The 22,723-nt window shown below is 42.9% G+C and overlaps 2 protein-coding genes and 1 pseudogene across 4 annotated transcripts; all 3 read right to left on the bottom strand.

Annotated features, from left to right (window-relative positions):
- Window positions 1-334: 334 nt before the first annotated feature.
- On the bottom strand, window positions 335-1,929 carry LOC130139106 (1-aminocyclopropane-1-carboxylate oxidase 1-like). The gene is made up of 4 exons (XM_056315441.1): window positions 1,724-1,929; window positions 1,399-1,625; window positions 969-1,302; window positions 335-828 (listed from the first exon to the last, which is right to left on the bottom strand). The coding sequence occupies exons 1-4, from the start codon at window positions 1,826-1,828 to the stop codon at window positions 532-534; spliced, it is 963 nt and encodes a 320-aa protein (XP_056171416.1). The 5' UTR covers window positions 1,829-1,929; the 3' UTR covers window positions 335-531.
- An 8,680-nt stretch (window positions 1,930-10,609) lies between these two features.
- On the bottom strand, window positions 10,610-11,997 carry LOC130139122 (uncharacterized; annotated as a pseudogene).
- A 1,610-nt stretch (window positions 11,998-13,607) lies between these two features.
- LOC115680001 (uncharacterized) lies at window positions 13,608-21,697 on the bottom strand. 3 transcript variants are annotated; one of them, XM_056315654.1, is made up of 14 exons: window positions 21,322-21,697; window positions 20,371-21,008; window positions 20,032-20,192; window positions 19,253-19,313; window positions 18,714-18,779; window positions 18,395-18,480; window positions 17,087-17,150; window positions 15,768-15,980; window positions 15,588-15,653; window positions 15,220-15,299; window positions 15,017-15,138; window positions 14,467-14,530; window positions 14,260-14,309; window positions 13,608-14,035 (listed from the first exon to the last, which is right to left on the bottom strand). In XM_056315654.1, the coding sequence occupies exons 1-11, from the start codon at window positions 21,461-21,463 to the stop codon at window positions 15,024-15,026; spliced, it is 1,692 nt and encodes a 563-aa protein (XP_056171629.1). In that variant the 5' UTR covers window positions 21,464-21,697; the 3' UTR covers window positions 13,608-14,035; window positions 14,260-14,309; window positions 14,467-14,530; window positions 15,017-15,023. The 3 variants fall into 3 exon arrangements, with proteins under 3 accessions (XP_056171629.1, XP_056171630.1, XP_056171631.1); XM_056315655.1 differs by having other exon boundaries at window positions 15,017-15,128; XM_056315656.1 differs by having other exon boundaries at window positions 15,245-15,299.
- Window positions 21,698-22,723: the final 1,026 nt, after the last annotated feature.

The following is a 22,723-nucleotide window of genomic DNA, read 5'->3' as shown; positions in this document are numbered from 1 at the left end:
ACTCTTAAATTTTGTATAATTAATTTTGGGCAAAAAATTAGAAAATAGGCGTCAACAATGGAGGAAGGAGATCAGACAAGGCAATGTTCCCTTCCACGGTGACACGACTACGAGCGTTGCATGTGATGATTCTTCATTCGTACATAAAATTCATGTTACCACAAAAGAATAAGATAATACAGACATACATTCATACACACATCTATATAATGGAGCGACGAATGGGCCCCACCAGTGAGAAGTTTGACCCTTTGACATCGTACGTTTGAATTCGTGTTGTCATCGCACTTTAGTACCAAAAGAGGTTTTCGGATCCAAAGGAACACAGAAGAAATATATTAATGATGTTCACCTCCTATTGTTTCCATTTGACTATTGTTACAATCCACAAATCAAAGTATCACAGGAACAAGCACACCCGGTTCAATCTGATGTCTAAAATCTGCTTAGTTGGTTTAATATAAAAATAAAAATAAAGGCCAATTTCCTCTGCTGGGTCCACCAGCTTAAAGAACTCTTAAAATTCCCAATTTAAGCAGTTGCAATTGGGCCCAAATTGGGGGTTGACTCCATGGCTTTCATGGCCTCGAATCTTGGCTCTTTGGCTTGGAACTTGAGAGCAGCATACAGTTTCATGTAGTCCTCGAACACAAACTTCGGGTAAGTCGCTTCACCGGCCTCCTCTACTTCTCTCCCCACGAGCGCCGGCGCCGGATAGATCACGGCGTCGCTGCCCGGGTTGTAGAACGAAGCTATGGACATCCTGTTCCCATCTGTCTGGGCCACAACCCTGTGCAGCACACTCTTGTACTTCCCATTGGTTATCACCTGCATTCGAAGTGTTGTTCGCATCTCAAATGCCGAATGCGATATTCTTGTATTAAAAGGGTGACGGTTTTGTTGTACCATGTAAGCAGTGTAACAGTTTTTGTTTTGTCGGGGTTGCAAGTGTGAGTGTATGTATGTACCTCGAGTTGGTCGCCGAGGTTGATGACGATGGAGTGGCGCATCGGGGGGACGTCGACCCACTGGCCGTCCTTGAGGAGCTGCAGGCCGCTAACCTTGTCGTCTTGGAAGAGCAGGATGATGCCGCCAGCGTCGGTGTGGGCCCGGAGCCCCTTGATCAGGTCGGGCTTCGGGCACGGCGGGTAGTTGCTGACCTTGGTGCCGAAGTTCGGCCCGTTGGACCCATAGAAGGCGTTCTTCAAGTAACCTTTCTCGAGGCCCAGGTTCTCACATAGAAGGTCCAGGATCTCCTCTGCCAGCTTCTCCAGTTTCACTGCAAACTCCTTCATGACATTCCTGCATATCAAACGGTAGAAGGTCATCATCGATGGATGCGGAGCGGAATGTAGCTTCTTCGTTTTTGCCATTCAAGTTAGTAATTCTCATCGGTACCTGTAGTCATCATCGAGATCTGGGATTTGGGAGATGTTGGAGACGGGGAGGTGCTTCAAGTGGAAGGTGCTTTCCCAGTCCAAGTCATGGACCTCCGTCTGGACATACTCGAGCCCCTTGCTCGCCACCAGCTCTCTGAACCTCTGCTCCATGCACTTCTTGTAATGTCCCTTCGTCATTCGCTCGATCGTGTCCATCAGCTCGGGTGATATCCCGTGATTCACTAGCTTCATTTGGTAACATTTTCCAAGGCAAAGCAATCCAAAATGTTAGACCCACTTTTTTCATACATAAGTAGGTTAGAGAGAGAGAGAGAGAGTCGTACCTCAAAGAAGCCCCAGTTCTCACAGGCATCTTTGATCTTGTCCATGGTGATTGCTCTCTTCTCACCGTTCAGGTTCTCCATGTTGATCACTGGGAAGCTCTCCATTATCTCTCTCTAGAAATTGTAGTAAAACTTTGCTTCTCTTTTGGTTGCTCTCTCTCTCTCTCTCTCCAAATGAAGATAAGGCACTTGCTTGCTTGCCTTGGTGTTTGGGGTGTGGGCTATTTATAGTAGTTTTTCCAAGTAGACAAGAGAGGATTTCCTTGACCACTTTCTATTTTCACATTGTTTGTATAGTGTATTGAATGGGTCATATAATTGAAAGAGGATTGAAGAAGATAAAAAATTACTAAAATTATGACCATCCGGTGGGTCCAAAAATCCTCCATGGTGGCTATTGGCTAAGGTCGGTGTGCCTTGTCCAGCCATCTCTCTTTGCTCCTTGGAGTTGGACCCACTTTGGTGGCTAAGATCCCTCTTCCTTTTCGCCTTTATTTTTTCATTCCCCTTTTGACAAAAGTTAAGAGTGACCTTCCATGAACATGCACTAACTTAGCCCCTGCATGCCATCCTCTTGGGCATTGCCGACGCGTCAAAAAAGATAGGTAAAACAAATTTTTCACAAGGGCGTGCGGTAATTAGAGCATATATAAGTCGTGGGTCTTGCGACAAGAACATGGGTTGATTTATTATCTTGGACAAGATGGTGTAAGTTGTATTGTTTCTTGAAAATGTGACTAGTTCAACAAGCCATGAGACTTAGGTAATATCATCTAAATACACAAATAAATTTGCATATTTTACCACCATAGTTAACAATTTAGTTCTATATTTTTCAATGTTGCCAATTTAGTCATATTTTTACATGAAATTTCAATATGGTCCTTCTGTAAATCGCCGACGTGTGGTTCAATCATTGCCAGCTATCTTACTTGGTATACTGCCACGTCGGTGATTTCCAACGAAAATTAGCGGGAAGGACTACGATGGAATATGGCACAAAGGCTTATAACTAAATCGGCAAAATTAGAAAGTTTATGATTAAATTGACATCAGTATAATCGGTTTATGACCGATTAGACAATTTCCCCGTTGACATTTCGCATATTTTAATCGTGGGTTATCAAGACAGATCCATCTGAATCCCAAAATAATCAACATGCTAATCCCATGGCCCGTGTGCTCTAAGCAAAGTTTTTCCATGGCATTAGCTAAATAAATGGTATTAGGTTCTTATTTAGAAGCGAGGGACTCGTGCACATTTTATAATTTGACATCGCAATTTGTATGATAAATGTTCGCTGCTATTCATTAGTTCAATGGCTAGATGGTCCACATATGATCTCACTTATCCGCATCGTCTCGCCAAAAAAAAAATTAATTAAATCCGATCCTTATGATAAGAGATAATATTATATAAGTTCAGGAACAACATAGAACAGGTTCATATAATCCAAAGACTAAATTGAATATATGTCAAAAGTTCAGGAATCGCATTAAGCAGATTACAAGTTCATGGATGACATTGAGCAAATTAAAAATTCATGGACCACATTGCATATTGAACGAAAGTTCAAATACCATTTGTCTAATTTTCCCATTAAAATACACTGATTTGACTCTTGTGGGTAATTCTCTAGATTTTAATTGTGAATTTCAAAAGTGCTTTTCTTGCCAACTTTTATGAAAAGTTATTGGGGACCATACCACAGCATGAACTCATCATGGCCGACTGTGAATATGTTCACATCGAGATATATATATAGTTTTTACAACCAATCTAATGTGCATATTATATTTTTTTATCTGTAGCTTTTTGGGGTCAAAAGCTAGAAGTTGAAATCAAGAAGCTAATATGTTTGATCGTGTCAGCATGACAACGTTTCGTAGCAATCTCTTAGATGCACCTATCCTATCTTCAAAAGTGTAAAAAACTTGTAGGCAACGTCGATAACAACTACCGCAAAAGCTAGAAATTTTTTTAGGGTTGCTGACACTATACTCAACGATACATTCCGTTCTTCACAAAGTGCAAAAGGTGCGAATCGACCGTCCTTCGACATTCAACAGACATTCTAGACAATGGTATTCGCTTCAAAACACGGCATCGCACGTCCTCCAAAACATGGCGGAGCACACACCGTAAGAAAAATAATACCGGTAGCGAAATTATCGCTAGTTATGTACGATGCAAGAGGAATCCCTGATTACAAGGGGGCAAATTCTGATGAATTAAAGTCGTGCTACGTTAGGTAAAACCCTAGAAAAAGAAAGAGCTGCTTTTGGTCCACGTAATGGACTACAAAGAACTCAAAGTGGGAATATTCTTTGCTAAATTTACGGTGCGCGAGTAAAAAAGCAGTGATAAAAATGGACTGCAAAGGCAGTTCAAGTCATGTTCCAGCAACTTTGGTCATTTTCCATAATCCCCACCAACGACATCCTCCTTCTCTCTTTCCTTGGGAGGGTTTGGTCATCTCTGAATTGTGACCCGAACCTACTTCCTTTAGCAGAAAAGCTAGATTCGAAGTGGAATGTTTACGTGCTAACCTCGAAGCAATCGTGCTTTACGTGGGAGGCTGTCTCTTTATGTACTTTTCTGCAAGAAGGCCACTCCAAACTTGGGTTTGGGACATGATGCTAGACACAGACATCTCCTTTGATCCTCATGTACGAACTCCTCCGTGTGGCACTGGTGCTTTGCAGTGTCTGACTAGCCTCTCTTACACGTCCCGTCGCGCGTTTTTGCAATCATGAATCACGTGATAACGACATATAAACCGGACACGTTTCATCTTTCCATATCCAACCAAAGCCGCGGCTATCCCTGCGTAAGGATGAAATACACTTTCCATGCACGTAATGAATCGTGAAACCAAAAAATTCCCAAACATTCAAGATGATGTTTACGACCGGAAAGTTTTGAAAAGAATTAGAGAGAGAGCATGGCGGCAATGGAATGGTGAGAGTGAGAGAGAGAGAGAGAGTGATGGTGGGATTGCATTGGAAAGTAGGGCTCGATAAGGATGAAATGCACTTTGTTTTTCTTTCTTCTGTTCTTTTCTTGGAAGTGTGTAGATGCACACATAGGTGTATACGGCACATGTAATGCCATGTTCACATGTTAGAGCACTGGATGAACGTGTGTGTCCCATTTTTGTCCTCCGAAAATTGAAATTGACACCAACTCGTGGATGTGTGCTCGTTCAACTGTTGTTGATGGTGCTTTGTTGTTTCTACACACACTTAAAATAAGGGTTTTGATATCGGTCTTATCAATATGTGATGATTTTCGTTCAAATTGGAATGCTCACCAATTTAAAGCATAAAAGGGTGTGTTTTTTATTCAAATTTGATTTACTGAATATGATCGGCCGACAAAAAACCATTTACAATAAAAAAAAACGTGCACACTTAAAGTTGGGAAAGTGAATTCCCTAACCTAAAGAGAGGAAAACATTTTTCTTGAGTATGGTCCGGTCGCTATAAACCCACTCAAACACCTTGCTCCGCAAACCGACTTTCTAAACTGGTCTCTGTAGCAGTTAATGATACGTTATCCATGACGTGGATTGACTTCGGCCCCTAAACTTAGAACTAACCTGTTAAGTCTATCTAAGTTATGATGTATTTGTAGACTATATATCCGTATGCCAAACTTTCCTACAAGCCCAAAAAACCAGAGAAATTTGGCATTACAGCACCTACGACGAAATTTCCAGGGTTTCCCTAATAAAATCGAATAGGTCTTATACAAGATCCAGCTTGTGCATCTCATGCATGCCACTAAGGATTTAGGACGAGGGCCTAGGTAACTAAATAATTATGACGCAAGCAACACCTTGTTTCTGCAGCATCGACTGTTCTTAATTTATACCAAGATTTCCATGGGTAATATCTGAATCTTCTTCTCTTTTCACGAGGCGGCATGCGATTCTATCATTAACTGCTTAATCACGCCTCTAATTAGACCATTCTCGTTTACGACGACCCCATGACGCGAGCATGCATGGGGACAAAATTGAAGGAGGCTCTACATTAAATTGCTGGGAAATTTCTCTTTGGCGAGCAAGCGGTCGAATCTATTTGTGGGGTTGAAGCAAAGCACGCCTTTCGTTGTCGCGGACCTCAATTTGCTAAGAACCGCACGCTCTTGATAGCTCCACGAGATTAACAATACCAAAATAACAATGTATTCCTGATGCGTGGATTAACGAAAGACGATCGAAATCGGTCAATTGATTCGGAAAATCGACGGCTAAATTGACGTACGTGTGCAGAAGAAGATCGCTACGACTCGCATTGGCTACATCCGCGTGAAAAAATGATTAGCGATTAGGACTCTAATCGCACGATTTTAATAGTGCTCCATACAGAACTTTGACCGTGAGAAAGTTCTTGGTCTTGCAACTTTGGGGAGTGTTTGTTTTTCCAATGGAGGGTCGTTTACGTTCGTGGGTGGGGCTGCGAAGCAGCAAATTCTCGTGATTTCGAAGACGAACGTGATTTTCTTCTCTTTTTCCCCTTGTGGTTTGTTACCAGAATTCTTGAAACGTCAATTCGGGGAAAATCGTTCCCGAAAAGCACGTTTGCTAATTCAGCGATAAACATTTTAATTGTTCCAATTTTTTTTTGGTAAGATAATTGTGCCGGTTAAGTCTTAAATATTATCGCGTTTCTTGCAATTGAATCACTCCAGGTCGATTTCGATCGGGAATCGCGACATGTGACACCGACCGTCCTATGTGGCCGAAAATCGCTAAGGTGGCACATTGTCTTATGTGGCACGCGTGCCACGGCTAATATCCACATCGACGACTTCCGACTAAAAATTAATCGGGATGAGCTTAATTGATAAAACGTGAAAAGATTTAAAACTCAACCGAGGGACTTGGATTTTTTTTTGGACGTTTTCCACAGGAAAATTGTCAAATCAGTCATAAACCTATTGTACGGCGGCCAATTCATCTAAACCTTTAATTTTGCCAATTCGGTCCTAAACCTTTCTAATTTTTGCCAATTCAGTCCTTTCGACCAATTTTGGCCGACGGCGTGACGTGGCCGCCGGCCAACGCCGACGTGGCAATTTTTATTATTTTTTTTCAATTTTTAATCTTTTTTTCTGATTTCTTCCTTTGGCCGGTCAGAACTGGCCGTGCCGGCCAGAGGAGGGGCCGGCGAGTCGACCTCGCCGGCTAGCCGAGCGAGCCGACCTCGCCGTCGCTTTGGTTCGCGACAGCGAGTCGGCCTCGCCCGCTTCGCCGCCTCGCCTCGCCAATGGCGAGCCGACCTCGCCAATGCACGGGTCACGACGGCGAGGTCGAGCCTCGCCCGGATCCGCGAGGCTCCACCTCGCCGTCGCGAACCGGGCGATAGCGAGGCTAGGCCCGGCGGCGGCGAGCCGACCTCACCGACGCGCTGAGTCACGACGGCGAGGTCGAGCCTCGCCCGGATCCGGCGAGGCTCGACATCGCCGTCGCGGGCCGAGCGACGGCGAGGTCGGCCTCGCCGATGCTGGTCACGACGGCGAGGTCGAGCCTCGCCCGATTGCGCGAGGCTCGACCTCACCGTCGCGAACCGAGGCGACGGCGAGGTCGGCCTCGCCGCGGCGCCCAGGCCTCGCCTCGCCGTCGCGACCCGGGCGTCGAGAGGTCGGCCTCGCCGGCTATTTGGGCGGGCGAGGTCGGCCTCGCCATCTTGAGCGAGGCCGGCCTCGTTAATATCTCATCGCGTAGAGAAACTCCCCTCGGCGCCGCCGGAAAAAAAATAAAAAAAAAAAAAAAAGATTAAAAATTTAAAAAAAAAAAAAAAATTCGTCGGCGTTCGATTAAAAATTAATCAGAATGAATTTAATTGATAAAACGTCGAGAGGCTACGGGTCACCAATGATGGGGCCCGGAAAGAGAAAGCAAAGCAAAGGTATGGACGACCAATGGGATTTCAGTCAAACCCGAGCTTTAGTCTTTTAGGAAGAACAGAACGGCGAGGGCGGGCCCCACTGAAGTCTAGTCATCGTGCGGATTTGAAAGGTTCCCAACAAGACGATTTAGGGTTCAAATGGTGGGGCCCGAGATGGCATGGGCAAGCGTGGGAGCATCTTCGAAGGAAAGTACGTACGTTGAAGTATTTCATTTAAGATGCGAGTTCGATTTTTTCTTTTACCTCTTCGTCCGTGCAAATTAGGTGGAGCCAAAGATGAGCGGGTGCAAGATCGAGCGAGACCGTCGCGTGATTTCAGTTAAAGATGACGCGTCATGTGCGCGAACTGTCGGGTGCACGAGATGTTCTGGTGTGATCCGACCTCGATCGATAGAAACTTCCATTTCATAAACAGCGACGGCATGTTTTCTCGAAACTAACTGCAAATGTCGCTCGTTTTCTTCTCCTTTGGAAATCTCCCGAGATTGAAATTCGAGTGAAATTCTAGTGAGTGGAGATGTATATTACCCGATACATCCAATTGCGACAGAGCTTTTGTTTTTCGCCGCAACTTATTTTCGGGACTTTTAACCGGATCGATCTAAGCCACCCAATTCGACTGCCTAATAGCGAAACCAAGTCTCTATCAAACAAGCTTTCAAGCACTGGGACCTTGGTTGTTCTTCCTATCCTTTCCAATCACAAAACATGAACCGGCAACTTCTAGGAAAGAACATGTTATGTGACGTTCTTGGAAAAGAGCATTGACAAAGCAGATGGAGAGACTGGGGAGGCCAGTGGGTAGACCAGAAAGAGCCAATCAAGATTGGAAATTTTTTTCGGGTCGAAAATCAAGAGTGGAAATTCAACGGTGGAAATTTCTCGAGGGCGAGAGCGAATTGACATGACACGTTGATTTATACCAAAAGGAAAGTATTAAAAAAAGAGAGAGAGAGAGACTTTTGATCGATAGTAATAATAATAAGTTTCGGGTACAATGAGTATGAGCCCGTCGATCACGGTTCCTAGCGGACCAGCCCCAGCCCCGTGATACCGATTGTCCGTACGACTGCGTGCCCGACTTGTCTTTGAATTGACCCGTGTATTGGTCGAATCAAGGAATTGGATTTTGCATTCACATCCAGCTTAATTGGAGATGGGGATGGATGGATGGATGGAATGAATTTGGAACACGTTCATCTTGTTCTGTCCCTCTTTGTTTTCCATTTTGTTTTGGTCTTGTGGGAAATTGACAGCATGATTTTGACGGTCCGCGATGCTGTTCAGGTCCCTTCTAAGCTAGCTAACTAGCAAGCACGTTTTAGAGGTTGTGTTAGAAGCAAGTCCGTGGAAATGAGCACCAAAGTTTGATGGGCAGGGTCGGCGTCTCGGCTTAATCTCGGAAATGGAGAGCGACGACCTTAGGAAGCGTCCGGTCCTCGGGTCGGTTAGAGGGCAACGCTGAGGATTCAACGAGGGGGAAGGAAACTGACACGACTTGACACGTTTCGACTCATCTTGAATGGATTGTTTATTCTCACGACATCGATATATTTTGGCGACGATGTGGAACTTACACGAATTAGCCAATGGGACGACGATGTTACAACACGAGTCGACAGCTCTAAGGGGATTATTATCCCTTTTTTAACAGTAAAATTTGTTCAGAGGACATATGATGATAGAAAGAGGGATCGGTGGGATTATGCAGGCATCCTTGGAACATCATGTGGGCTTGGTAATTGGCCCAATACGCTTCCAGGGCCCATAAAATTTCTTCTTTTGGTCTCACTTTGGGCCAGTCAATAATGGACCATGGGTCGTCACTCGATCGGTCTCGTTCGTGTCCGCAAGTCTAATTCACATGGAAGCCAATACCAGAGACTTGGTTGGTTCCTAGATCATGACATAAGTGGACCTGATCAATGATCGAGTTTGGACGGGTAGAGTCGGGCTAAAATTTCTTTGGTAGGCTCGTTCATGATATCGAACTCTTAGGTTAAAATCGACCAGACTCGGATTGGCCCTGATGGACCGTCCGGAAAGGGATTTTCCTCGCCTGGACATCGCTCGTTTTCCAAGCCGACGGGGGGCTTGGGCTTGGCCTTTGCCTGCCGCCCAATTATCATTTCTAATCATGAGATTGATGCAAATGCATCATTAATATTGTTAAGTCCCACCGAGTTTTAGCATGAAACCTACCAAATTTAACGATCTATACTCTAATATGTTAATCGAGATGTACACATTCAAAAATTGGGTAGACCCTGATGGACCGTCTGGAGAAGGATTTTCCTTGCCTGATATCGCTCGTTTTTGTATTTCCAGCAGACCGACGGGGGGCTTGGGCTGGCCTTCGCCTACCACCCAATTATCATCTCTAGTCACAAGGTTATTGTTATAGTTACCCTAATACGAATGCATCATTAATATGTCAAGTCCCACCGAGTTTTAACATGAAATCCACCAAATTTAACGACCTATACTCTGACATCTTAAACAAGATGCATACATTCAAAAATTGGGTCCTTCACTAATTTCATGAAGCTTTTTCTAACTAAGAGGTTGTGGTAGCAATTAAACCGATGTCTTGCTCAAGCCAATTGCCTAGTTATTTCAAGACGCTCGCCATCTTTATAATCGACAAAAGCCTTCATTGGCTAGAACAATGTTTTAAGGTGCTAGGTACTATAAAACCAACTAATGGAGAGATCAATTTCAAATGCTATGACATGCGACATGTCGTAAATAATCTGACACACGTACCATCATGTCAATTGCTAACGTGACACACGGCGGCCATTCGACAGTTTTTTCCTCTCGAGCTTGGGGTGGAAAAAAATATTCCTTCCACCACCAAAAAATTCACGGTCCTTTCTTCAACCAAGAGGGCTCCCACATATGTGCACGACCGCAATGTTTTGGCAAAGCAAGAAATAGTCGAAACCTTTGGAAGAAGAATTCTTCTCAAAATAGGTCAAGAATCTCGAGGATCGAACGGTTGCAAACGGGGCAGCACCCGCGATCGACCCACAGCTCCCGCGAGCACACCCTACAGAAGGCGTGGCCGCAGGGGATAAACGCCGCGCCCTTATTCCTGTCCATGCACACGCAGCACACCCAATCGCTCCCCCGGCCGCCGCTGCCGCCGCCGACGCTCCCCTTCTTCCTCGCCGCCGTCCCCTCGTCCCCCCTCCTCCGCCGCCGCCCCTGCTTCAGGTCCACGCCGTCCGTCTCCTCGATCAGCCTCATCAGCGTCTTCACGCCCGGCCCCGCCGCGGGCACCCCCCGCCCCAGGTTGCGCTCCGCCTCGAGCGCCGCCGCCAGGTTCATGGCCGCGAGCGGCGGCGGCGGCGCGCGCGGTCGGCGTCGCGCGCCGGGACGTCGCTCGCGTGCATGGCGGCACGATCGCGCTCGCGCTCGCGGGGTACTCGTCCGTCATTGGCGGGGACGACGGTTCAGCGATGACGGCGAGGATGGTGGGGGCCGACGGGGTCCACGTGGGAGCGCCGCAGCAGCCCATGCGCTTGAATCCCAGCCGCTGCTTCAGTGTCTTCCACATCCTGCTCCCATTCCCACCGTCCATCTCTCTCTCTCTCTCTCTCTCTCTCTCTCTCTCTCTCTCTCTCTCTCTCTCTACTGAGAAGGCAACGCTCTGGTTTTCTGTACGCAGGCCCTGCAAAGTTTGGAGCGACATTGTTAACGAACATATACAAGCGGGGGGCAAATCGCATGGCGTAATCAAGCGTAAAACCCATGCTGATACGTCGCATCAGCGCGCGTCTCTGCAGTTTTTCGTTCGCGAAGGAATCGTCTTTTCCCTTTCGTTTCGTTTGTCGGCTTGCAAACTGGGAAGAGAGAAAAGGACGAGCGAACGATGGGTGTTCCTTCTCCTTAAATGAAATGGAACAGACGTGCAAATCAGAATGCGTGCTCGTGCCTGCCGTCCGAGCACGAACGGGTTGGAACTTGGGATGGAGAACGTTTCGGGAAGATGAAAACGAAAGGACCCAAAAATGACAAGGAAGAAGTCCAGTCCCAACTGAGGACAAGGAAAGTTAGACGCGAGTGCGAGGACAGTAGGACTTACTCTCGACTAGAGATCGACCGCAGCGCCTTGTGTTTGCATGGGGATATCGAGCACTTGGGAGGTGAAATGCCGAGCTTTTGGAAGTTTTTCCTGCGAGATTATGGAAGCTATGTTGCCGAGGCAGTGAGAAGAGATTGACCAATTGCACCAGACACAGAGAAAAAGGAACGACGGAGATCGAGAACGACGCGTGTTTAATCATTTGTAGTGACCGCAACACCCTCTTTTTTCTAACTCCCGACTCATCATCGTCGGGGCAGGAGATAGATGTTAAGATGTCATTTCAAACTTTTCTTCTCAATTCGAGGGAGAAATTGCGGCAATAATCGCCAGTAGAATCTACAAGATTTACGCACGAGACCTGTCTAGTCCAATTTGAACGCTCCGGACATGCGTCGAATCGATGCGATCAAATTTTCCCTTTACCCCGAGCTACTGTCGCGCTATGAAGTATGGCTTGTTGGTTCAATGATGCATCCTGCGTGGGTGGGATCGCCTGGAAACAAAAAGGTCAAAGCATGATTCGGGCAAATGCCATGAAATCCGGCCCTCTGATTGCCCGTAATTAGCTGGGACCCTAGTGTTGAACTTCTTGACAATATGTTGTATCTGGATTTTCATTCAGGCTATTTTTGGACTCATTTGGGAGATGACGGGGAGATTGTCAATAAGGCTGTTAATATTCTATTCCTTTGTTTTTCTGTTTTTCTGTTTCAGGAAACAGATTTGGAATAGAAATCCATTTAGTAACGCAATTTCATTTTTCTATTTCTGAAATAAAATTTGATTTCAGAAACAGGTTTGGCACAGAAATAAGAAGTAAAAATTTTATACTTTTCTATTTCTGGAATAAAAATGAGAAATAAAAATTCTTCTCATCGCTCGCCCTCACTACTAGCTGGTCGCCCACCCGCCGCCCACATGCCGTCCACCGCCGTCATTCGTCTCCCACCACCGGTTGCCGTGGGCGACCGCCGCCCGCCACCGCCGCCACCACCAGCCTACCGCCACCGGCCGTTGCTCACCTCCTGCCGCTACCCGATGCCAACCGCCTCTTGCCGCCGTCCTCCGCACTAGCCGCACCGCCGTCCACCGCTTGCCATCCGTCACCATTCACAGCCACCACCCGTCATCCACTCGCTAACTGCCCGGTAAGGAGAAATTTTGTGCCGTTATCAAATAAATTTTTGTTTCGGGAACAAAAAATTTGTATCAATATTATCAAACGCGTATTTTTGCTCATAAACTCATTCATGGAATAGAAATAGAAAAATCTATTTCTGACCAGAAATTGATTTCTAAAACAAAATGATTGTCATTCACTCCTTAAAGAGCTGAGCACACTTTTCCCTCTTCGGTTTTCTTTTTCTAGTGTTTCCTTCTTTCAAGAAAGATATCATATCATAGAAAAATTGTTGTAGTTCGGAGTAGCCCACTTGTTTCTCGAGAATCGGCGGAGAAATTTTGTGTTATATATGGTAATCTTTCTGATATCCGAATTGGATCCGGAATTTCCTATTTGTCAAAAGAAAAAGTGTTTCCTTCTTTCAAGAAAGATATCATATCATAGAAAAATTGTTGTAGTTCGGAGTTTATGTAGTTGTATAATTTAAACTACGACAATGGCGAGGGGCAACACATTAGTAGATAAGCACTTTTGGCCAAAAGAGAAGCACATAAGCACTTCAGCTTCTATAGACAGGCTGATAACAGAATTGTGATTGAATGATGCCAATTCACCCGATCCGACAGCCCTTAAAGCGGAGAAAACAGGGAAATTAAGGAAGCCAAGACCTGGATGGCCATGTAGCAAAGGTGAGCATGATCAATGGTATAGAATCCATCTGGTAGAAAAATACACAGAAACGTGTACTCTTTACCATCAAACTCTCATTAACTAGATTCGAAAAGAATAGTATAATGTACAAACATCAAGTATGTCAATTTGCAAAAACTTGGATAGGTAGAATGGTTACCCAACCAGATGGCAAAAGACATTGGCTCTTTGCAAACGAATACTTACTTTCCAATTCTCAATGGACATGCTAATCATGCTAATGTCCATGCTGTATTGAAATACTTGTGCAGCTACAAGTTGTCCACTCGCTTATTCTTAGTCACGGTCAGTGTGCACTGTCTCCCAAGTTAAATATGCAGGGGATCCTTCGTCAGGCACAGATGGAGACCCATTTTCATTGCCAACTAGAAACAATACTCGATCTAAAAGGAATCATGTGTATACAGGTTAATGGAGGGTCCTCTGTTTGCAGGCACCTCAAATCAAGATCTCGCTTTGACACAATCTACATGAAGAGAAAACGATGTCACTGCTGTCTTCATACCACATGAAGCTAATAACATAAATGGACTTGCACAGAAATGGAGGAATCGGTTCCCATCAGATGAACATGGAATTGTAAATTTCTTTTTTTTTTTGCCTGACGAAAAAGAATACTTTGACCAAGCATGAGTGCAATCACAACTGAAATTCTGACACAATCATTCTGGATGAGAAGAGAACACTTACCAATGTGTCAGGAGCAAGAAAAATCATTCTCAGCATGCTGTTCTGTTTCCCTGCACGTAATGAAGCGGACAGATGGAATTTCAGCAACCGAACCAAAATTTTAGACTGCAACCCAGCAACTCTTGTGAAAGTGGGTTATCATTTGATTTCAAAATAGAGTTATCAATGTTATTATGTGTTGTATAATCATAGATTAGTAGCAAGTACCTTATTTCTTTGGAACTGTCAAAGAGAATGCCAAGGCAAAGAAGGATGAACTGGCAATATATTCCTGAGAAGTTTTACGAAGAAGTGAGCCAATGACTTCATTAGGCAAAATCAACCATGATATAAAATAAATTGCTTCTGCCCAAGAAGGGGTCACCTCATAACTGGTTTAGACCTCAATCTCACAAAAACAAGGTAAAATGTCAAGAAACACTATTATTTTAGCCCAGCTTCCACGGATTCCCCCTAGACTTTATCAGGACAATCGTAATTTACCAAGGTTGACATTGCAAGCATGTACAACAGGTCCGCAACCATGAAAGCATCACTACAATATTATGCTCCACTGATTGTATTTCACTAGTGCTCCCTCCGTTTGCATAAAATGAAGTTAGAGTTATTAATTATCTTCTTGACTTCTTGAAATTAGAAAGATATCAAAGAATTTTGTATACAGTCTAAGACGAAAACAGTCCACTAAATTTCAAGATATTTGGGCGCAAATTAACTTTATAAACATCACATGGAATGGATGGACACTTAGACATACACTGGAGTCACTTATAGCCTTCTTGCAACATCAAATGGCGATAACTACGACCGCGGAAAAATCGCTGCCACAGGTACTTGAGTGAGCTCTGGAAGCTCAACTGCATCCGCTCCTGCACAAGCCTGTGACTCAAAATGAGCACGCAGAACTCACAATTGTTTCAACTTCCTTAGTAGTGTTATGCAAGAAAATAAATCGCATACCATCTCACAAGACACCTCTGAATACCTCGTGACACAGGGCGAATGAAAGAAGGATCCCTTTGTGTATAGAGCAAGCCAACCTACACCAAGATCAAAAAAAGAGTGAAAAAGAAAAGGCCTTTTACCTTCCATAATACTTGACAGGAGGTTAAAAATATGGTACAAAACCAAAGAAAGTGTTTGGAGATATCTTTGATACTGAAGCAAGTGAACAAACAAGAAAATATTCCGAAAGAAGCATAACTCGTTATCCAGAGTGGTATGAAATTTGGGGAAGTCAGAAATAAAATGTTTTGTCAATCATTCTAAGAAAATGGCTGTGCGCTCGAAGATGGATATCTTTGGTAAAGAAAGCACAATACAAGTACCTCGATTAATGCTACAGCAGATGGATCGTCAAAGATCTCCAGGCTACAATCAGCGAAGTAATTGACCTGTACAGCCAACAAAATGCAATTTTCATTTACAAAATGAAAAAATCGCCAGGCAAACAAGAGACAAAACGAGAAAAAAAAAGATACTGTTCTAAGTGCAGAACAGAAGAGTACCCCAAATTCTGCATTGATAAGGGATTGAACAAAGTCCAATAGCTGAAGCTTTGCCCACTCCAAGCTCAGTGTAGGGTTGTCATCAGATGGAGGATGCCTCCAAGGAGCACCAAAACGGAGTTTATCTTTTGGAATTTGTCCACATCGCACATCAGTAGCAAACTTTTGAAGTATCTTTACAGCCTTATCCATGGCAGGATTCACCGTGGTAATCTAACAAGAAATATAGGATAAAGTGCTGGGACATGCAGTATACCAGAAAATAGGCAGCTTGAGCCGGTAGAGGATATACCACTCATATACCTAATTATACCTCTAGTTTACATAACTTGAAATACACTCAAAAAGTAAAGACAACCGTATAAACTACAAAGCAAAACTGTTCGATACAATTTGCCATCATTTGGTGGTAAAATGCATAGACCCTAGAATGCACATGATAACCACACCAAATCACATATATGAAGATGCTCGATAAGTTCTTCAAAAGCAGGGGAAGGTACTTGTGCTGAACAAAATTGAGAGACAATTTAATGCAGCACCACAGTCTGTTGAGAATGAGAAGACTTGAGACGTTTGTGAATATCGACTGGTAAATAGTCCCTAGTGAAGAACTTAACATTCTGACCAAAAAAAGAAAAAAAGAACTTAACATATATTGCAACAACAAAAACAAAAACTTGAATCTATATCTCATTGCTAGCTGCAAACATGAAATGCAGCTATTTATCTTAAAAACCATAGCATGGATGATCAGCAACAAGTGGCCTTTCTAGAGGAATCAGCTGATCATTTAGCAATAACCAAAACATACACCCCCACCATGGAGCTGATTAATTCAGATTGATTGCGTTTGTTTTTGCCAGTGGTAAATCAGACTGATACTCAGGTGAGCAAAAGACAAATAATAGTGTTTGCGCACATATAAATACTTATGTACACACGCAACACACATACTTTCTCCCGTACAAATAATATGGATGCAGCAACTTAACACAAGCACTAAACCTACGTAGTCAGCCGGCCAATTTTACCATCTTCACCATTTGCAATACTATTGCTTTATGCAAGTAAATATAAGTGTGTGAAAGGACAATGGAGGCCCCACTGGGACCGGAAAATTTTTGAAAAATCTGTTAAGAGGCCTGACATTTAACAAACAATTGACTAACAGCTACTATGTCTTTAGTAAGAACAATAAGGGAACTTCAATTTTCTGCAATGATCAATGGTGCTAAGTAGCTAACAAATTTCAACCAGGGGAAAATGCAAATATTTGATGAAAGGAGAAGTAAACACGTAGCTGATTTGGAAGTTACCTGCAAGTATGCTAAATATGCATCCACAATGTCTTCAAATGTGCAATTCTTGTCACTTATAACCCTGTGTTATTGTAGAAGGTACAAACCATTATGCGATGGCAATATAGAAAAAGATGGCACTGTTCAATGCACAACCAAGAAACTACATTTCATGATGGGCTTCTTCCACCATATCTTTTCTATACAGAAACATGTGCTGCCGCTAGATAGCTTTATATAAGGTGTTTATAAATTTACAGATCATGCAATAATTCTGACTAGTGTAGTTATACAGCTCTTCTGCCGGATCATGATCATTCAGCAATGTGGCCAGTTTAGAGTAAGGTGACTGGTGATTTCTGACCTCTGATCTATGCACACTGACAGAGAAGTCATCTAATGGAAAGTACAAGAACTTGTTGAGCAGGGTAACCAGCACATGCATTTCAAAGCACCTGGTAATTAATCTCAAGCTGACCACTAGATTATAAACAACTGAAGAGACTGTATTGTCTCAAAACTCCTCCTTTCTCAATATTAGTTTACATGTTCCAGTTCTCAAAGGTTTTAACGCCTCACTTTATCGTTAGGAAAAAACCCGATGTATTCCTAGAATCCACCGGTGCATTCTTTCATCAAAAACACAGTCAAGGGTTGCCAAATACAATTAGCCACGACAGCTTCTGGATATATATTCGGCACAAAATAGATTTTCACATGTCAATGGAACTGAAAGTGAATGAATTACTCGGAAATCCCTCTTATAGATGATAATCATACAATTCCTCGCACTCCTGACAGGTGAACTGATTCTTGATTTTTTTTATTTAGCAAAGACAGAGAACCAGGAAGTAAAGCTTCATTGAAGAGAAATGAGGTAGGAGCAAACAGTTAGTACAAAAGTAAATATCAATGCTTCAGCCCATGGAAGAGTACGATTTGACAACCTTCATAGAAGCAGGTAGATCTAACCCAAAAATTTCACTGCTGGATGCAGCAAGGTTGATAGCCTCTAGAATTACTGGTAAGAACCCCTAAGAGGGATTTCAAACATATGCTTTTTTCACATGGAGAACCAAGAAAAGTAGCACACAAACGGCACATTGCTTAAGTTTGAGGATGAGTAAAAAGAAAAGTGAGGCAGACATGTCAAAGAACAAACTCCAACAACTAAGAGAAAGTGCAGGGAAACTTGAACTAGATCTGCTTACAGCATAAAATAACGGATACAGCTATTAGAAAGACTGTCTCATGTACTATTCTAAAGTAAACAACAGCAGGAGCATCAAAGATTTATACTTGAGCTCTTCTAGGAAAAAAACATACCTATTATAGAAATTGCTTTGTTTGAGTGTGTAGAGCTCGAAGAGATGGCGAGGATTTGACCCGAGCACCTCAGAAATCACCAACCACTACATTTATCACAAAAAAAAAAACTGTTAAATAGTAGACCATGTCATAAGAAATTATGATGATGATATCCAACTTGTGCATGTTAGAACAAAGCGTAGTGATGTGAATTATTTAGTGACCAACTACTGTCCAAATCTGCCATTTTCATTTTGATCTCTAGAGAGTCATTATCCATCACTGTAAAACTTATCTATGAACCACATTTACCCATATAGTAATCAGATCTTCTCACCTCTGAATTGCTGAAGAAATTTGCCACCATATGCATTTTAGCTTCTTGTGGAGTCCAGCCAAAGGTCTATAAAACATAGAAACAAAACAAAGTTGAAACACTCGTAATGAAGAGATTTTTGATGTACCAACTACCCTATATGGAAAAGTGCTAGCTCTCAAACCACTTTGTGCAGTGTTATCAACTAGTGGTAAGTCTAATTCTTGATAAGATTTCTGGAAAAAGGATTAATATATATATAACACTTTCAGAGAAATTAGATTGAGTAAACTAAGCTCTAGGTCGAATATCTTCATTGTTGAAAAGATTTTAAGAACTACTTTTCCATTTTTTTTGGGGTTGTGTGAAGTGAACTTTCATGGAGCACTACTACTGTTTCATGCTTCGGCTTGCACATCTTTCATTTGAAGTTGAATCATTGCGTCAGTCACATTACTGGAGATTGCGAAAAGAATCCCTTGATAAAATCTCATATCAAGTCATTCACTTCTAGTCACAGAGAGAGAGAGAGAGAGAGAGTAATGTTTAACATCGAGTACCTCACGGGAGATGAATATGTCCGGAAACCCAAAATCCATGAAAGCTCTGTACGAGTAGTAGCTGAGGCATCACATTACGAGTCAGAATAAAGATAGATAAACAGATCGAAAAGTCAATTAAACTTGAAATAAAGTCAAAAGGAATAGAATCAAAAGGATCTTATGACAAGGATGATCAGCACCCGTCTTAATTGATGTAGAGTTCAATGAATTAACATGCCCCGTGTCATGCACTTCAGAGTATCAGAACAGCATACAAGGAGTTTCCAAAAGCCAAAATGCAAGTGCAGGATCCACTGACAGGTACAGGAATCTAAAGAATGTAGACTCGAATTACCAAAACTTTTCTGTTTCTTTTCGATTGACTGTGTTGCATATCAGGAAGTACATTTTAGAAAATCCTAAGCACTAGCAGGCAGGACTACACAAGGTCAAATCTGCCAGGGTAGCAATATTAAGTAGCTAATTGCCATGTATCCATGTGTCCTATGCAATTCGTAACTTCTATGGTTACTTGTTGTGAAGAACTTCTAATTGTTTTGCTAGCAATCACAGTATAGGTACTCAACCATGTAAATGAGGATGCTCAACCAGGAGAAAAATCAAACTGAAAATTTTAACATCAAGTGATAGGAAACTTATTATGAACTTCATTTTGACTAACATTGTAGACACTCTATTTCCAAAAAATAAATTGAAAAATACGTAAGTTAAATATGATATCATTATCAACATAGGAAGACAAAAATATGAACAACAGTCACAGAGGAACCGATTACCTATCAGAAGTGACAAGTATAACTGGCAGGCATCTCTCATTTGCACCTAAAGCAATTATTCTCCATATCAGACTGTCATGGTACATTGATGCGTTAACTGATGAATCATCAGTCAAGATAGCATGTCTTAGCACATCTATGTTGTTTATCACCAACTTGGGCTGCCAAATTTAGTGCAAGCACATTGTTAGAGCACAGCACCAATAAAAAGTTGGAATTACATGCATAGTCAAACTAAGTAGACCATGTTAATGTTATCAAACCATAACTCCACATAAACAACTATCGTAGAGGATGTGAAGGTAAGAAATAAATAAACTCCACATTCTGCACACATACCTGAAAATGATCTAGTTCAGCAGCTTGTGACAACAGTTCCAACAGCAAACACGGCCAATCAGTACAGGAATGCGCTAGAGACCTTGAAAACCCTCCAGTCCGATTCAGATGTGCAATTGCCTTACTCCTCCACCCATGCTGAAGCTTAATCACCTCCTTGGCTAACTTCAATGCAACAATGGCCTCTCGCAAATAAGAAGCCTCCTCAACCGACAAACTCCTTCCTTTCTCCTTCAATTCCAAAATACCATCAATCTCTTTGGCATTGCATTGAGTAGATAGCGCAAAAACCGCCCGACTCCACAATGCTGAACCAGCAACCTTATCCGAAACTGCAGTCTTCGAGGCATGATTGATCTCGAGAATCCGTCGAAGCGCTGTGTTTAGGCCATGCCACTTTTTCATAGTCGAGAATATCTGCTGGGAAGTAACGGTACCAAGCTTGACACCCTTTTCCACCATGGATTCGAGGCATTGTTCGAGCTGATTCCGGAGAGTCGCCAAATCGGGTGGATCACAATTCGACCAAGAACACCACGGGAATGAGCTATTGTGCTGCGGATGGTGACCCTTGATCGATTGAGCCAGGTCCACATATCCAGTGACATGAACACCTTTATTCCACTCACCGAGGAGTCCTGGCAAAAGAGAGAAACCATGAAGCATTAACCAAACACAAATCAATCCCAGTTGTCGTCATCACATTCCGATCACAGCGTAAGCCGAAGAAAGACACGACAACCAAATTGCAAAACATCGCACTCTCCGTGTCGAAATAAACCGACATTCGCCCGCCAAATGTTCGACGAAACTCCACAGAGATAAAGACACGACAACCAAATTACAAACATCGCACTCCCCATGTCGAAATGAACCGACTTTCGCCCGCCAACTGTTCGACGAAAGTCCACAGAGAGAGAGACGGAGAGCGGGAGGAGGGTAACACGTTACTTTCGAGGATGAGGGTGGTCTTGCCGACGCCTCTAGGGCCGTGGAGGATGAGAGGCTGAGGGACGCGGTGGTGCTGAGCGTGGTTGTTGAGGACCGTCTCCATCAGAGGCCTGGGAATTATCCTCCATGCCTTGTGCACCATTTCCTTCCTTCCTCCCTCCCTTCCTTCCTTCTTCTTCTTCTTCTTCTTCTTGAATCGGCGAGATCAAACCAACGCCGCACCGTCTTCTTCTCGGTTTCTTAAACCCCGACTGTTGTACGGTTCAGGTGGCGCTGAGGGTTTTTGGTTTTGGTGGCTGCGCAGATCCTGGAGCCGATGCTCGTTGGAGTTAGCCGCAGCTGCTTTCCCCGTTTCTTCCCTCCATATTTTTTTTACTGAACAGGCTTATATTGACGTGATAATTGAACGTTAGGGTCAATCATCAGTTCATGGACGCATTTGATTCGGTTAAAATTGGAAGTTAATTTTTTGGTTAACCTCGAGATAAAAAGAAAGTGAGAAGGCATCGCGACACGCATTACCGCGTTGGATATAGAATATGAGAGCCCATATACAACAGCATGAGATGCCGAGTATGAAAACTCGAGAATAATCTGTATTGCCGGACCCTAGATGAGATTGCCGATATATATCGACTGGATTGTTGATTAAACGGTCCAAGACTTGATTTGCAAACCCGGGATCATAGATTCGGTCTATCCTTGATCATGGGAAGCCTTTACTAGTCTGCAAAAAAAAAAATGGCACGAGTTTGAAAATTGACGAATGTAACTCATCTATTGTTCCATTGGGACGTAATTACGGATAACACTTGATATTTCGTGTCAACTTTAGATCTTTTTCTTAAGAGTGCAAACTATCTTATTCGAGCTTTAGATTTCTTTTTTGTCGTGTTGAATGGTAAGAGATTTCCTTATCATCACATTTGCTCTTTGCAATCTATTTAAGTACCGATACTTATCAGATAGACCATCACTAACTCGTCACTAATGTTATACACTATGAAATTAGCTTTGTATCATCAAACTATTGTAATGACAATGCGTTTCGAACTCAAGTCAAGGAATGAAAATAAAAATAAAAATTAATTTTATCCACGTTTAATGCAACTCGAATGCACGATCTACTAGAAAAGGTAGGGACAAAATAAGTTGAAGTGGCGAGATAAAAATTTATAGGAAAAATGACACAGATAGTTTTTGAATTTTCGTCAGATGTACGATGTCGTTACTAAACTTTTAATTTATTTAATGTGGTCCCTAAACTTTAATCAAATGTGCAATATCATTTCTGAATTTTTAATTTGTTTAATGTGGTCTTTGAACTTTTGATATATCTTTAATTCACTCCATGGACTATATGAAATGTCCAATGTTCATCCTTGAACATGAATTAATTGAA

The sequence above is a fragment of the Syzygium oleosum genome, unplaced genomic scaffold, assembly GCF_021117445.2.
Source record: "Syzygium oleosum isolate NSW1041296 unplaced genomic scaffold, Sole_v2.1 Sole_v2.10, whole genome shotgun sequence".
Lineage (NCBI taxonomy): Eukaryota > Viridiplantae > Streptophyta > Magnoliopsida > Myrtales > Myrtaceae > Syzygium > Syzygium oleosum.
Note: the sequence above shows the minus strand (reverse complement) of the source record. Positions and strands in the feature narration are given on the sequence as shown.

Bases quoted from the DNA above. Each gene is read 5' to 3' on its own strand.
- LOC130139106 (XM_056315441.1), bottom strand. From the start codon at position 1,828: ATGGAGAGCTTCCCAGTGATCAACATGGAGAACCTGAACGGTGAGAAG. The intron at 1,626-1,723 runs GTACGACTCTCT...TACCAAATGAAG, and splicing joins AGAACTGGGGCTTCTTTGAG to CTAGTGAATCACGGGATATC. The intron at 829-968 runs GTACATACATAC...CTTCGAATGCAG, and splicing joins ACCTCGGCGACCAACTCGAG to GTGATAACCAATGGGAAGTA.
- LOC115680001 (XM_056315654.1), bottom strand. From the start codon at position 21,463: ATGGTGCACAAGGCATGGAGGATAATTCCCAGGCCTCTGATGGAGACG. The intron at 18,780-19,252 runs GTACTCGATGTT...TATGTTTTATAG, and splicing joins ACATATTCATCTCCCGTGAG to ACCTTTGGCTGGACTCCACA. The intron at 17,151-18,394 runs GTATGTTTTTTT...ACAATAACACAG, and splicing joins CAAAGCAATTTCTATAATAG to GGTTATAAGTGACAAGAATT.